Raw genomic sequence first — 15,919 nt, 5'->3', positions numbered from 1 at the left:
GCGCCAACACAATTCAAACCTCTGGTTTTGAAAATGGCATTTCCCCTCTCCCCCACATACAATGTCAGCCGACGCTGGGAACAGTTAAAACTTCCCCCCCCTTCTCCATAAAGCATGTAAGACAATCAGTAGAGCAAACTTTTAACAAGGTAATAAAATAGTCAGATAATCTAGTAGGAGAAATACACTAAATTAAAGCGGAGGCTGACAAATGGTATAGGGTTTCCTGCCTGAGCAGGGGGTTGGACTAGAAGACCTCCAAAGTCCCTCCCAACTCTGTTGTTGTTGTTATCTTCCAAACCCTTTTCTTTCTCTTTGTACTTTCTCTATCCATTGCTAGTTTTTCAAAATGCGACCAGGAAATTTGCAATCCAAACCAGTGGTGAAATGTAAAATTTGTTACTACTGGTTCTGTGGGCATGGCTTGGTGGTGGTGAGTAATGAGACTGGGTGGGTGTGGCCAACTTTTTTTTTTTACTTTTAAAAGCATTTTTTCTACAACCTCTTCCTCCAAAGAGATTGTAGAAAAAATGCTTTTAAAAGGCTCTGTTGATCTCAGTTGAGCCGCGCAATCATCAAAGGCTTTTTTTTTTACTTTTAAAAGCATTTTTTTGGCTGAAGAAAAAATGCTTTTAAAAGTAAAAAAAAAAAAAAACCTCTGATGATCGCGCGGCTCAGCTGGGCATGGGCAGGGGGGCGGGCAGGGATTTTTGCTACCAGTTCTCCGAACCACCTGCTGACATCGCTACCAGATTGGGTGATCCGGTCCGAACCGGGAGCATTTCACCCCTGATCCAAACCAACAAAAGTTTGGGATGGATCTTAATGACTGATACATAGTCATTCATAAAAACTTGCAATGATACAAACCCTCAAACCTTCTGAATTCAATTCAAACACAGAGAAAATGAATTGACCATTTTGAGTCTTTGCTGATATATATGGATGAAAGTACAGCACGTTTTGGAAGCACCAACTAATTTATACTTGCTCTTTCTAGCCACAACTCAGCACAAAAGTCCTTTTAGCTAATCAGTGCTTGCTTTTTGGCTGGTAACTGAATACAGCATCCATTCCACTTACAACTATGCTGCACCTATGCCTTCTGCCTCTTCTCAAAAAAATTAAAGAGAGTACAGGTAGTCTTTGCTTAACGACGATGTATAGGATCATAAATCCCATTGCTAAGCAACATGATTGTAAACAGAAAAAGTCACCTGATCTTGTTGACTTACAATGGCAGTTCCAGCAATTCTGGTTGCTGTTGTTAAGTGCATCACAATAAGCAAGGACTTCATATGATATGACCATGATTTGCAACTTCCTGCAGGCTTCCTAACTGACCTTGCTTGTTGGAAGCCAGCAGGGAGCATCAGTAATTGTCATCATTTGACCATGGGATGCTGTAATAGCCATTACTTTCAGGATCAGTCATAAGTCCCCATCATTCAGTGCTGGCAAAATATCAAGTGGTCACTGAATGAATGGTTGTTAAACAAGGATTACCTTTGAATTTGATAGAATTGTCTTTTTTACTGTACCAATAGAAGATAATATTTGTAGCTCAGGGTTGAACTGTGGGGTCTTGGTGCTGTCTGAGCTTGGTTGTTTTCTTGCAGATGTTTCATTACCAAACTATGTAATATCATTGATACACTGAATGAAATGTAAGAAAACAACCAAGCTCAGAGAGCACCAAGGACCCCTTGTTACTGTGCTCAGCATATTAACAAACATCCATTGCCATCCAGATTCCAACACTAGTGACTGGAGTAGTGTATGTGGACATTTTTCCCCTAATCAAGCTCACAAACTGCTACAAGAAGAAACAAAAAGATGGAATGAGACCAGAATGATATCCACTGAGAACACAGACTTCTCTTTCAAGCGCATAGCACTGATTTACTCCTTAGAAATGACATTTCCCCATTCATTTCTCATAATTTTGGGCTTAGACAACTTAGAACTACGCTGTCTTCGGTCTGACCTAAGCGTAGTACATAAAATTATCTGCTACAATGTCCTACCTGCCAATGACTACTTCAGCTTCAACCACAACAATACACGAGCATACAATAGATACATACTTAAAGTAAACCGCTTCGAACAAACTATCTAAACTACGCTGTCTCTTGCTCCTCTGCAACCCCTCCCTCCTGGAAATCCAGACTATGTTCCCCACAGTAAATTCTATTTCTGGACAGAAATGAAAGGCTGAGAATTAGAAAAGATACAGAAGAATTGCGGGGGGGGGGGTGTTCAAGAGAGTGATGACAGGAGATTTCCCCAAAGAAGAATCATTGCCATAGTTTATCTTCCAAATGCTACAAGAGCCTCTGTTGTCTTTACCTCTGGAACTGTAATCTTCTTTCAGGATCTTGAACCAGCCTGTAAATAGAGAAAAACATTAATGGGGTGGTGTCAGGTCGAATGTGTCCTGTGGGTGAATTTTGAGTTGGAATAATGAAGTGTGACTTCTGTAGCAAATGGACAAATTCACACACGCCAAGGCTTGGCAGCAGAGGTGTGGTATTCAGCAGGTTCTGACCAGTTCTGGAGAACCGGCAATGGAACTTTTAAGTTGTTCAGAGAACCAGTAAATACCACCTCTGACTGGCTCCACCCCCATCTATTCTCTGCCTCCTGAGTCCTAGCTGATCGGGAAGAAATGGGGATTTTGCAGTAATCTTTCCCTGCCATGCCCACCAAGCCACGCTCACCAAGTCACACCACACCCACCAAGTCACGCCCACAGAACCGGTAGTAGTAAAAAAAATTGAATCCCACCGCTGCTTGGCAGGGCAGATCCTTCCCTTCTTCTCTTTCAATCAGACCACAAATATACATATCCCAAGGGGGTCTGAGTAAACTGACAGGAAAAGCCACCGTGACTTCAAATGCAAATGCACAGATGGGGGAGTGATCCATAGCTCCTCCACCATATTGAACTTAAACTTGAATGTGTTGAGTGAGGATGAAAGCATAATTAAACAGCAATGAAGTCTGTGAACTCCATTCAGAGCAGAAATGAAAGGCTAAAGAAAATAAAGGCTCTGGCCTTGTGAGATTGGGCCTTTCTTGTGGAGAATCTGGCCTCTAGAAGAAGGAAAAGGTCCACTAGAACAGGGGTCTCCAACCTTGGTCCCTTTAAGACTTGTGGACTTCAACTCCCAGAGTTCCTCAGCCAGCTTTGCTGGCTGAGGGACTCTGGGAGTTGAAGTCCACAAGTCTTAAAGGGACCAAGGTTGGAGACCGCTGCACTAGAACAAAACTAAGAGATGGTTCTCTAGATCTTCCTCTTCTGCCTTAAGATTCTTATGGGGGGGGAAAGGTGAAAAGGTAATATGAAAAGAATAGATCACCTGGGGAAAGTACAGGTGGAAGAAAGAGATGTTGCTGGAATAAATGAGTGAGACGAAGACTGTCAGCATACCCAAACAAAATATCAGACTCCATAAAGCACATTTTACATGCCTTCAAGTCATTGTTGACTCCTGGTGAATGCCTGGAAAAGTCCCTGTAGTTTTCCCAGCACGATTTCAGAAGTGGTTTGCCCTTGCCCTCGCCAGTGGTAAAATCTAAATTTCTTTCCTACTGGTTCTGTGGGTGTGGCTTGGTGGGCATGGCTATGTGACTGGGGGATCAAAAGACAGAAACTCTCTAACAATGTCCTGCTGGAGCAGAGTTGGACTAGATGAACTCCTGGTCCCTTCCAGCCCTGGATTATCCTCTGAAGCTGCGTCTAGTGCCAGGTTTGTAGTCCTTCCTTCCTCTCCTTTTCCTCCCTCCCTCCCTCCCTCCCTCCCTCTTCCTTCCTTCCTTCCTTCCTTCCTTCCTTCCTTCCTTCCTTCCTTCCTTCCTTCCTTCCTTCCTTCCTTCCTCTCTCTCTCTCTCTCAAACGAACCCCTCAACCCCCCCCCATTTTTTGCCTAGCAGACTTTAGCTTTTTTACCTTTTAAAAAATGCTTTTAAAAGAAAAAAAAAAGCCTCTATCAGGCACCTCAGCCTGATCGTCAGAGCCTTGTTTTAACCCTTTAAAAGCATTTTTTGTACAACCTCTTCAGCCGAAGAGGTTGTTTAAAAAAATGCTTTTAAAAGTAAAAACAAAAAAAGCTCTGATGATCGTGTGGCTCAGCTGGGCATGGGGGGGGCAGGGATTTTTGCTACTGGTTCTCCGAACCACCCGCCGCCATTGCTACCGGATCGGCTGATCCCGTCCAACCCGGGAACATTTCACCCCTGCTTGCCACCTTCTTTCTAGGGTTGAGAGAAGGGGACTGGCCCGAGGTCATCCAGCTGATTTTGTGGCTAAGGTGAGACTACAATTCACCATCTCCTGGTTTCTAGCCTGATGCCTTAACCGCTACATCAAACTAGCTCTTTCTATATATCTGTGATGGTGAACCTATGGCACGCATGCTAGAAGTGGCATGCAGAGCTATCTCTCCGGGCATGCCAGCCATCGCCCGTTACTCTTTCGGGTTCTGGCAGTCCTGCACATGTGAACACCAGCTGGCCGGCGCACATGTGCACTGGGAAGCTGAGCTTCTGGCTTCCGGGACACGCACGTGCGCTGGCCAGCTGGTCTTTGCGTGTGCATACATGTCAGAAACTGGAAGACCAGGTGACTGGCTTGCATGTGCATACCGGAAACAGGAAGCTTAGCTTCCCAGCGCACACATGCGCGCTAGGGAGCTACTCTTCCGATTTCCGGTGCTCCCCCGCATGTGCGCATGCTCTCGTGTCGGCACTCTGTGCCGAAAAGGTTCGCCAACACTGCTAGATATATTTACTCTATTAAAAATTAAAATTGATGCATATGCAGCCACTACTACTTCTCGCACTTGTTTGAAGGGATTTGGGTAGTGTTATTTTTCAACATAGGCTGGCAAATAATTTTAATTTCACAGACCCCTGAGAAAGTCACATTGTGTTTGCTATTAATGACGGGGCTGCTACATTTCCAGTTTTCTAGGATCTTGGGACCAAAGCAAATCTTTGAGCTTGGCTTGATTGCCAAATAGCAGGCAGTGCAATTGCTTGGGCAGAAACACAACACATGCAAGACAGTAGAAAAACGTTCATGGAAATACAGTACAATGCAAAGTCCCAAGTGAAGGAAGGAAAATGAATTAGAGATGTGACAGGATTGTTAGCCAAGGCTAGGATGAAACTGGTCATGAAAAGAGCAAGGGAATAAGTAGCCGAGGCAATACTTATTGAGTCTGGCAGTGTAGGAAGTTAAAACCCACCCCTCTCCTAGGAAAATGAGATATTTTAGGAAATATTAAAAGGGCAGAATATTTTCCCCTAAAAGGGAGGCAGAAACTCAGCCCTTCCCCCTTTGTTAATGGGCCATTAAAGCCTGGGCCAGTCTATTCTACATAATGAAGATCTACCTCTTTCAAGCAGAGCCATAGTAGGAATTTCCCAAAGCCCTTTCATTACATCATCACCCAGCAAGGCTCAACCAAGCCTGGGACACAGACAACCTACAAAGTTACCCCTGCATGGCCCCATGGGAGTCTGACGACCAATCAGAATACAAGCTCAAATTCAAAGCCCAACAGAGGGTATAAATCTCTATCTCTCTCACCCATGTGCCTTTTTGCCCAGGATTTCAAACCATGTGGTCCTGTACACCATTAAAAACCATCTTTCCAAACAGCCACCATGTTTCCAGTGACTTTCTCCCCACTTGGAACTGAACCCAGATGGACATTTCTTCCAACATCAGCATAGGACTAGATTTGGGGTTTGAGAAACAAGAAGGGTACCTTTTACTGCTTCTTTCTTGAACAGGAGCATGAGCAGAATAGAGCAGCTACCTAGGAGAGTGACCAACCAGATCAGCACCCGGTAGGTCCGGGGATCTGCATCAAAGTACAGAGAGCAGAAATTCAGTATTTGGGTCCCAGACAATTTGCACAGACCACCCTTTTCTCTTCCTATCATTTTCCCATTGGCTAAGGCTGAAGGCAAAGTCTTGGGCAGATAGTCCTAGCTTCACTTTAAGGTAGACTTCTTTGGGTGTGTCCAGGATCTGGAGAATTGCCATCTTTAACTCTTGATGGGGGTCTCATTTCCCCCAACACAGTTAATAAACAAATTTTGGGAGTCTTCTTAGTGTGATAGCTGCTATTGGAGGAGAAGTGGTAGCTGTGGCTTTTGCACAAATTTATTTTGTGTGCCATTTGGGCCCATTCCTGGATAAGGAGGCCCAGCTCATAGTTACTGATTTCTTAGTCACTTTCTGACTGGACAACTACAATGCACTCTATGTGGGGCTGTTATTAGAGATCACCCAGAAGTTTCAGCTGGTCCAGGACACAGTTTTAGATGCCCAACTTTCACCCTGCTTGCCACCTTCTTTCTAGGGTTGAGAGAAGGACTGGCCCGAGGTCATCCAGCTGATTTTGTGGCTAAGGTGAGACTACAATTCACCATCTCCTGGTTTCTAGCCTGATGCCTTAACCGCCACATCAAACTAGCTCTTTCTATATATCTGTGATGGTGAACCTATGGCACGCATGCTAGAAGTGGCATGCAGAGCTATCTCCGGGCATGCCAGCCATCGCCCGTTACTCTTCGGGTTCTGGCAGTCCTGCACATGTGAACACCAGCTGGCGGCGCACATGTGCACTGGGAAGCTGAGCTTGGCTTGATTGCCAAATAGCAGGCAGTGCAATTGCTTGGGCAGAAACACAACACATGCAAGACAGTAGAAAAACGTTCATGGAAATACAGTACAATGCAAAGTCCCAAGTGAAGGAAGGAAAATGAATTAGAGATGTGACAGGATTGTTAGCCAAGGCTAGGATGAAACTGATCATGAAAAGAGCAAGGGAATAAGTAGCCGAGGCAATACTTATTGAGTCTGGCAGTGTAGGAAGTTAAAACCCACCCCTCTCCTAGGAAAATGAGATATTTTAGGAAATATTAAAAGGGCAGAATATTTTCCCCTAAAAGGGAGGCAGAAACTCAGCCCTTCCCCCTTTGTTAATGGGCCATTAAAGCCTGGGCCAGTCTATTCTACATAATGAAGATCTACCTCTTTCAAGCAGAGCCATAGTAGGAATTTCCCAAAGCCCTTTCATTACATCATCACCCAGCAAGGCTCAACCAAGCCTGGGACACAGACAACCTACAAAGTTACCCCTGCATGGCCCCATGGGAGTCTGACGACCAATCAGAATACAAGCTCAAATTCAAAGCCCAACAGAGGGTATAAATCTCTATCTCTCTCACCCATGTGCCTTTTTGCCCAGGATTTCAAACCATGTGGTCCTGTACACCATTAAAAACCATCTTTCCAAACAGCCACCATGTTTCCAGTGACTTTCTCCCCACTTGGAACTGAACCCAGATGGACATTTCTTCCAACATCAGCATAGGACTAGATTTGGGGTTTGAGAAACAAGAAGGGTACCTTTTACTGCTTCTTTCTTGAACAGGAGCATGAGCAGAATAGAGCAGCTACCTAGGAGAGTGACCAACCAGATCAGCACCCGGTAGGTCCGGGGATCTGCATCAAAGTACAGAGAGCAGAAATTCAGTATTTGGGTCCCAGACAATTTGCACAGACCACCCTTTTCTCTTCCTATCATTTTCCCATTGGCTAAGGCTGAAGGCAAAGTCTTGGGCAGATAGTCCTAGCTTCACTTTAAGGTAGACTTCTTTGGGTGTGTCCAGGATCTGGAGAATTGCCATCTTTAACTCTTGATGGGGGTCTCATTTCCCCCAACACAGTTAATAAACAAATTTTGGGAGTCTTCTTAGTGTGATAGCTGCTATTGGAGGAGAAGTGGTAGCTGTGGCTTTTGCACAAATTTATTTTGTGTGCCATTTGGGCCCATTCCTGGATAAGGAGGCCCAGCTCATAGTTACTGATTTCTTAGTCACTTTCTGACTGGACAACTACAATGCACTCTATGTGGGGCTGTTATTAGAGATCACCCAGAAGTTTCAGCTGGTCCAGGACACAGTTTTAGATGCCCAACTTTCACCCCTGTTGGCTTCCAGTTTCCTTCTAGATGCAATTCAAGGTGCTGGTTTTCACTTTTAAAGCCCTGCAAGGCACAGGGCAAGGTTATTTGAGATATCACCTCTCCCCAAGGGAGATTGTCCCACCAAATCAGATAGGGTGAGCGAGTTTCGGGTCTTCTCCATTAAACGGTGTTGTTTGATAGGACCTCCTAGGACAGGGGTTGCCAGCCTTGGCAACTTTAAGACTTGTGGACTTCAACTCCAAGAATTCCTCAGCCAGCAAAGCTGGCTGAGGAATTCTGGGAGTTGCAGTCCACAAGTCTTAAAGTTGCCAAGGTTGGAGACCTCTGTCCTAGGATATAGGAATCTGCTCCAGGAAACAGCCTCCCCACAAAATCCAGAGGGCCTCTGCCCTCCTAGCTTTATGGAAAACAGTGCAGGTCTGTCTCTTCCCCGAGACAGCAATCAGAATGGGAGTTGAGTCAAGGTATACCAAGCAATCCAATCATTTTCTATGTTTTTTACTACTCTAGTTTTTTTGATGTGGTGGGTTTCTAAGTAGCATTCCTAGTCTTTAATCTCAAACACAAGACACTCACAATGCTCCACTGAACATGCCCAGACTCTAGTAGCATTGGTCCCTTCTTCTTGCCACACCTGTAGAAAACAATAAAGAACAATGCTCTACTAAAAATATTTACCTGTCCACATAAGAAAAAGGCATAAGGCAAGATTTAGGTGAAGTCTCTTTAATGTTCACCTGGACTAAATACAGAATCTTGGAAGCTACAGGAACACGGTCCAAGTTACCAAAAGAATCTTCATTGATAGTGCAGCTCGTGGAATATTTCAAGAAATTTCCAAATCTCTCCCTGGCTAGGGCTGAGGGGCTATTTATGAGCCGGTGGGGGTCTCCCAATTTTAAGATGTGTGGACTTCAACTCTCAGAATTCCCTAGCCACCATGGCTGGCTTAGGAATTCTAGGAGTTGAAGTCCACACATCTTCTACTTCATCAAATGGATTGAAATGAGTGACAATGTGTTGTGTATCTCATGTTTTGATGGAGAATCCATCTGGAGACCTCTATCCATCCACCAAGGATTTATTGGAAAGCATTATATACAGAGATGGTATTCAGCCAATTTGGACCTGTTCGGGCGAACTGGTAGTGACGACCTGCGGACCCACCTGGGCGGAATCTCGTCCTATATCGCTGTGTTTTTGACCCCGCGCACATAGACAGATGCCACATGCGCGCAAATTGCCATGTTGTTTGTTGTCACACGCATGTGTGGATGTTGCGCATGAGCAAATTGCCGTGTTTTTTGACACTGTATGCATGTGTGGATGGCGCGCATGCGCGAGAAGCAAGCACGCATGCACGCGTGCTCACATTTCTGGTGCTGGCCGAACCGGTTGCTACAGTATGTGAATCCCACTTCTGATTATATAAAAGCAAGTATGTCCTTTCTACTGTTCATTTCCTCCTTCTGGATCATTCCACTACCTTGTCTTCCAGCCCTCATTTTACTACTCACCTGCATGCACTTCCCTAACTGCATACTGTTCCTCAGGGCTTCCTCCAATGTTCTTCTTTTCTGTAAAGAAGGAAAAGTGGGGGGGTGGGGAATGAAAGGAGCACTGGATTGCCCACCTACAGAAGGAGGAAGAGAAAGGCTGGAGGAAGGCCTTACTGTATTGAAGACTTGAGCAGTGGAGATCCAGGTGCCTTGCTCCATAATTTGAACGAAAGAATTCCCCTGGGAATCCCGAATCTCCTGAAACAACAAGTATTTCTGACTTCCTGTGACATCTAGGAGAAAAGAAAAGAAGCATAAACGATGAATCTCAGCCAGCGATCTCATGGATTTATAGAGTCAGTTCTTGCATTTAGAGACATTCAGAGATCTAAGTGCCAGAGCCCACTGTAACAACATTGCCAAAAAGGCATTAAGAGTTGTTAACCTAATCTTTTTGTAGCTTCTTCTCTGGTAATATTGTACTGCTAACTAGAGCATGCAAAACATTTGCTAGACCAATTCTTGAATATAGCTCATCTGTCTGGAACCCGCACTGCATATCGGACATAAATACAATCGAGAGAGTCCAGAGATATTTCACAAGAAGAGTCCTCCATTCCTCTGCTCGCAATAAAATACCTTATGCCACCAGACTCCAAATTTTGGGCTTGGACAACTTCAGTCTGACCTAAGCATAGTACATAAAAGTGCTAATTGTGGAACAGTTTGGCATGCATCTACATCAGCACTTACCATCCTGCAGGCAGCTTTGGAGGTAGATACTTCCATTCCTTCTTACCTGTACAAAGAGGGAAAAACTGGATTGCTGGAATCTGGGGAGATTATCAGGATCACGTTCATGATTTATGGTGAAAGCATCAAAGCACTTCCGTGCTGAAAGGATTAGCTGGTAACATCACTGGTGCCCAGGGGATCCCGGCTGGAGGTTCCTTTCATGTCTCCATTAATGTGCCCATCGAAGCAGTATCTAACAATCTATTCATGATTCCTTGCTTTCAAACTGCTAGGTTGGCAGGAGCTGGAGCGAGTTACGGGAGCTCGCCCCGTCAAGTAGCAGCACCCAGGTCTCAAACGCGAGCTTGCTGAAGGTCAACCCAGCATCCTAATCGTGTGCACCACTACTTATCACATAATCACATAAGAGAACCATTTCTATTTAGTAATAATATGTGTGGCTTTCTTGACCAGGTCTGAATCTGGATAGACACTTATGGAAGCGCAATGTGGAAATAAATTGGAAGAAAAGTGTCTCTGGATTTAATTTTTCTGTGGAAGTCAATAAAACAATAGACATTAATTTGGAGTTGGATTATACCAGTGGTGAAATCCAAAAATATTTACTACCAGTTCTGTGGCCGTGGCTTGCTGGGCGTGGTGTGGCTTGGTGGGTGTGGCAGGGGAAGGATACTGCAAAATCTCCATTCCCTCCCCACTCCTGGGGGAAGGACATTGCAAAATCTCTATTCCCACCCCACTCTGGGGCCAGCCAGAGGTGGTATGTACCGATTCTCCAAACTGCTCAAAATTTCTGCTACCGGTTCTCCAGAACCTGTCAGAACCTCTTTTTGACTTTTGATGTGTGCTAAAATAATCCAGCCCTGTGGAGGATCCTTGGAAACTGAAAGTAAGGTTGCCCATTTTTTTAAAAAAATAATTCTGTTCCTACCTGCACACAGAGGTTAGGATGAGGTCGCAGCCTTGGGAACTCCTGTGGTTCCTATGAAAATTGGGAAAATCAATTCTGTTACAAGCAAACCCGTTGCAGAAAGGCTGGAACCCAATGTTAAGTGTGTGTACTATATGTCTGTCCCCACAGCTTATGTCCAAAGCACAACGTTCGCCTGACTGCAAGGAGCTACACCTAAAGTCGCCAATGAAATGCTTACAATCCTCTAGCCCAGGGATGTCAAACTCAAGGCTCGCAGGCCAAATCTGGCCCATGGGGTGTTAGATCTAGCCCGCGGGGCCGCCCTGGAAATAGCAAAGGAACAGCCCATGGTGCCTCTGCCAGTGAGAGGTGGGCTTCACATAATTTAACAACTGGTTTGCCCAGAATCGAATAATGTGAGTGCGTGCGCGCGTGCGTGCGTGCTGCATCAAAAACACAGCGATTGTATAGGACGGTATAGCTTTGCTGACGTGCGCGCCTTGCACACACGTGTGCTGTGTCAAAAGCATGGCAATTGTATAGGACAGGATAGCTTCACTCAGGTGCACGCCTTGCACACATGCGTGCTGCATCAAAAACACAGAGATTGGGTCTGCCCAGTTACCATTTTAGAACGGTGGGGAGGGAGAAAAGAGAGAGTAGGAGGTAGGAAAGAGGAGAAGAGGAAGGAAGAGGGGTAGAAGAGGGAGAAGGAGTGGAGGGTGGAGGGAGGAGAGGATGTAGATAAGAGAAGGAGAGGAAGGTCTGGAAAGAAGGCAGAAGAAGGTAGAAGAGGGAAGAGAGTTAAAAAGGGGGGTGGTGACTGGGCAAGCCCGACTAATTGTATATAATTGTACATTGGATGAATTATTTGTTATGATTGTAAAAATAAAACTTTTTTATTAAAAAAAACAAAACACAGAGATTGTATAAGACGGGATAGCCCTGGGGCAGGTGGGTGGGCGCAGCCACTGGGCGTAACTACCAGTTCATCCAAACCGGTCCAAACCAGCTGAATCCCACCCTGCCTCCATCAATTTGCTAAATAAATAATTCCCTCAACACTGTCAAACTATTTACTAAATCTGCACTACTATTACTCTTCTCATCGTTCCCATCACCAATCTCTTTCCACTTATGACTGTATGACTATAACTTGTTGCTGGCAATCCTTATGATTTATATTGATATATTGACCATCAATTGTGTTGTAAATGTTGTACCTTGATGAACGTATCTTTTCTTTTATGTACACTGAGAGCATATGCACCAAGACAAATTCCTTGTGTGTCCAATCACACTTGGCCAATAAAAAATTCTATTCTATTCTATTCTATCTCCTAAAGATCTTTTGGAGAAATGAAGATGTCAGATGCATCATTTTTCAGCAGGGCCCTCAGACTTTCATAAGAGGAATAAAAGGAGGGAGGGAGGGAAAACTCCTGCTTAGTGCAAAAATGAGAGAAAGAACAAAAAAGAAACAAGAAGAAAAAAAGAGAGAAATTGGGGAGGGAAGAGAGAAAAGGTTGCAACAATCAGGTTTATGTTTTGTAATTCCCAATGGATTTTTTTTACCAGAATCCCTTTAACCTGGTAGTGGCAGCACACTGACACGAGACCTTATTATCGTTGTTCCAGTTCTCAGCTTGTTCTTCATATCCTGATTAACATTTCTCTTCCCCCTCTCTCTTTTTGCATTCTCTACTCACATGTGGAATGAGGACCAGATGCAGATGGGGATGCAGAGGTTGGCAGGCAAGCTCTTCCATCCGCCAGCAGGGAACCAGCTCTCCCTGAAGGTCACACGGAGCAGAAACCAAGCAGCTGAAACTCCCACCCGAAGTGTAAACTTCCAAGCGGCTATGTGTCCAGGTCCTGGCCAAAGCTGCTGGGTCTGAAATGAGAGGTTGCACTTCTATCAATGTCTGTAGCGATTCTCAGTCATCCAGGTCTGAGATGCTTTTTCAGGAGGCAACTGGGCTTTCAAAGATGCTTTTCAGGAGGCAACTGGACTTTCTTGCTTTTTTCTTTGGAAAAAAAAAATTGTTTTTTCACTTCTCATCCAAGAAGCTTCTTCAGCTGTGACTGGATGGTAGGGAATGGAAGGATTTTTATTCCCTGCAGAGAGCTAATCATTTACACCCTTTTTGAAGGTCGTTGAAGCACATGGAGGTTTATCTGTGTCCTCAGGGTTACCTGACTAGTGCTAATGGTTCCTGTAGTTTGCAATTTTTCTGGAAATCTGTTCATATACCCACACCATTCGAAGAGTGTTCATCCCAAATTTCAGAGCTAAACATCTGTAGCTACAGATGACCAGCTGCCTGCAAGGAATATATCATAAATCCTTCCATTCTCCACCATCCAGTCAGAGTGGAAAAAGCTTCTTGGATGAGAAGCAAAACGTCTTCAAAGAAAAAAAAAACAAAAGAAAGTACAGTTGCCTCCTGAAAAAAGCACCTTAGGGACACTTCTATCAAAGTGATCCCATCTTCCCAGCAAGCCCATTCCCCCATATACGCATATATTTACATTTATTTTAGCCAAAGTTATCTGCCTTAAAGACGGAAGGAAATGCCATTTTCATACCATTTCCAAAAGGACAGAAATGAGTTCGAGGTGCGTCCGCTTGGTCTTCAATCTTGGGCCAGACCTATGAACACAATATTTGAGAGGATAAGGACGGGGAGAGAGGTGGCCTTAAGAACATTCCTCATCCATCCATCCATCCATCTATCTGATTTTTATACTTCTGCAATATCTACCAATGGGAGGAATACCAAGGTCAGGTAACCTCTTCTCAAGGAGAAGCCAAGCCCCTTGGATCCACAGCTACAGCAGTCTTCTCTACTCTTTCCATCTCCAGTTGTCTAGATTCAACTCTGACTTGTCTCATTTTCACTTCACAGAAGCTAGGGGGTGGAGCTGCTGGCTGTGAGGGGGGAGTTGGGTGAGTACAGAGAAAAAGCAGAATGAAAACTGCCTTCACTACATTTTCACTTCACAGAAGCTAGGGGGCGGAGCTGCTGGCTGTGAGGGGGGAGTGAGGGTGAGTACAGAGAAAAAGCAGAATGAAAACTGCCTTCACTACATTTTCACTTCACAGAAGCTGGGGTGGAGCTGCTGGCTGTGAGGGGAGTTGGGTGAGTACAGAGAAAAAGCAGAATGAAAACTGCCTTCACTACATTTTCACTTCACAGAAGCTGGGGGGCGAGCTGCTGGCTGTGAGGGGGGAGTGAGGGTGAGTACAGAGAAAAAGCAGAATGAAAACTGCCTTCACTACATTTTCACTTCACAGAAGCTAGGGGGCGGAGCTGCTGGCTGTGAGGGGGGAGTGAGGGTGAGTACAGAGAAAAAGCAGAATGAAAATTGCCTTCACTACATTTTCACTTCACAGAAGCTAGGGGGCGGAGCTGCTGGCTGTGACGGGGGAGTCTGAGAGTGAGTATAGAGGAAAAAGGTGGCGGGTGCTGCCATCTGCCAAAACTCATTTGTTACAAATAACTTAGAAATCAGTTCTTGTGTCAAGGTTCCAACTGATGAACACAACCAATTCGGCACTCCGAGATGGACAGCTTTCTCGAAAGAACTGTTTTATTGAGTACACACCATGCTCTTTGAAGAGGGATAGATAAAGTTTTGATGATGGGGGCTTGCACTAAATTTTTAACAGCCTGGTGCTGGAATGGGTAGACAATGATGCTAAGATAATAATGGGACTATTTTGCTAAAGATAGGCTTGGTGTTTTGTTTTTTTTAAAAAAACTATCCCTATGGCAGATTTACAATTTCATTGGAGCATTTACACGACAGTGAATCCTGGCGTGGTCAGGAAGAGTCGCAAATGATATCCTTGCAGGCCTGATTCCATCTGGGGACTATAGCTTGTCCCTCCCTCATTTAAGATAATCCAGGAGATAATCCTTCTAGTTTTCTGCTGATTAGAGGTAAAATCATTTATTCTACAGTTCTCATCATGGAATTTCCTGCCCCTTCTTTTGAGTCCCCTAACATCACTCCAAGGCCATGCATTTCTACCTAAGAAACCAACCCTCCACAGGAACTCAATCTTTCCATCTCTAGAAACAGTTCTGAGGAATGTTGCAGGTGAAAAAATGGGCTAAAATACCCTAACTGTAACGCTGCCTTAATCTTGTTCTTGTTGTGACCCAGGCCCAAGTAGGTAGTAGTAAACTCAGTCAGTTTAAAAAGAAACAAACTTTATTAGAACAGCTGAGAATTAACTCATTCTCAGCGTAGTCCAAACTAAATCAAAGCAAATTCTTCCCAACACAGTTCCTCAGTCTTATCACCAACCTTGGTCTTAATTAGGCAAACTGCCAAAGGCTTTTCTTGGCAAAAGTTCAAAAGCAGAAGACGCCAAAAAGAAATAAATGCAGCAAGACAAAGCTATCAATGTTGTTTTCTGGCAAAGAGCCCAAACGCCGTTGTTGGTCTTTTAAGCCTTATGGGAGGGGCCAATCATCTCTTGGCCCTACTCCGGAGTTGTCCCCTCTGCCTGAGCTGCTCTTGCCTTCTGGCAGCTCTTCTCAAGTATGCATTAGGAACAGGCTCCTCCTGTTCCTCTGTCTCACTACTGTCAGCCTCTGGACTCTGGAGGCTCTGAAGTCTACACATCACACTCTGATGGCACCTCTGCCTCTGATGCAGAGCCCTCATCCGGGCCTTCCCCAGCCTCTAGGACTGGCCCACGTTCTTCCTCAGCCTCATCGCTATCTGGC

The 15,919-nt window shown here is 44.8% G+C and overlaps 1 protein-coding gene across 1 annotated transcript in view; it reads right to left on the bottom strand.

Moving 5' to 3' along the window:
* The window catches only part of IL17RC (interleukin 17 receptor C), a 49,395-nt gene that overhangs the window by 4,206 nt on the left and 29,270 nt on the right, over nucleotides 1-15,919 (bottom strand). Inside the window, exons 10-18 of the mRNA XM_058169255.1 lie at nucleotides 13,767-13,830; nucleotides 12,887-13,071; nucleotides 11,196-11,246; nucleotides 10,262-10,307; nucleotides 9,683-9,801; nucleotides 9,527-9,586; nucleotides 8,586-8,643; nucleotides 7,430-7,525; nucleotides 2,350-2,388 (exon numbers count right to left, since the gene is read on the bottom strand). Coding sequence (XP_058025238.1) covers nucleotides 2,350-2,388; nucleotides 7,430-7,525; nucleotides 8,586-8,643; nucleotides 9,527-9,586; nucleotides 9,683-9,801; nucleotides 10,262-10,307; nucleotides 11,196-11,246; nucleotides 12,887-13,071; nucleotides 13,767-13,830 — 718 coding nt within the window. The remainder of the gene's footprint in view (nucleotides 1-2,349; nucleotides 2,389-7,429; nucleotides 7,526-8,585; nucleotides 8,644-9,526; nucleotides 9,587-9,682; nucleotides 9,802-10,261; nucleotides 10,308-11,195; nucleotides 11,247-12,886; nucleotides 13,072-13,766; nucleotides 13,831-15,919) is intronic.

Source organism: Ahaetulla prasina, chromosome 2, assembly GCF_028640845.1.
Source record: "Ahaetulla prasina isolate Xishuangbanna chromosome 2, ASM2864084v1, whole genome shotgun sequence".
Classification (NCBI taxonomy): domain Eukaryota; kingdom Metazoa; phylum Chordata; class Lepidosauria; order Squamata; family Colubridae; genus Ahaetulla; species Ahaetulla prasina.
Note: the sequence above shows the minus strand (reverse complement) of the source record. Positions and strands in the feature narration are given on the sequence as shown.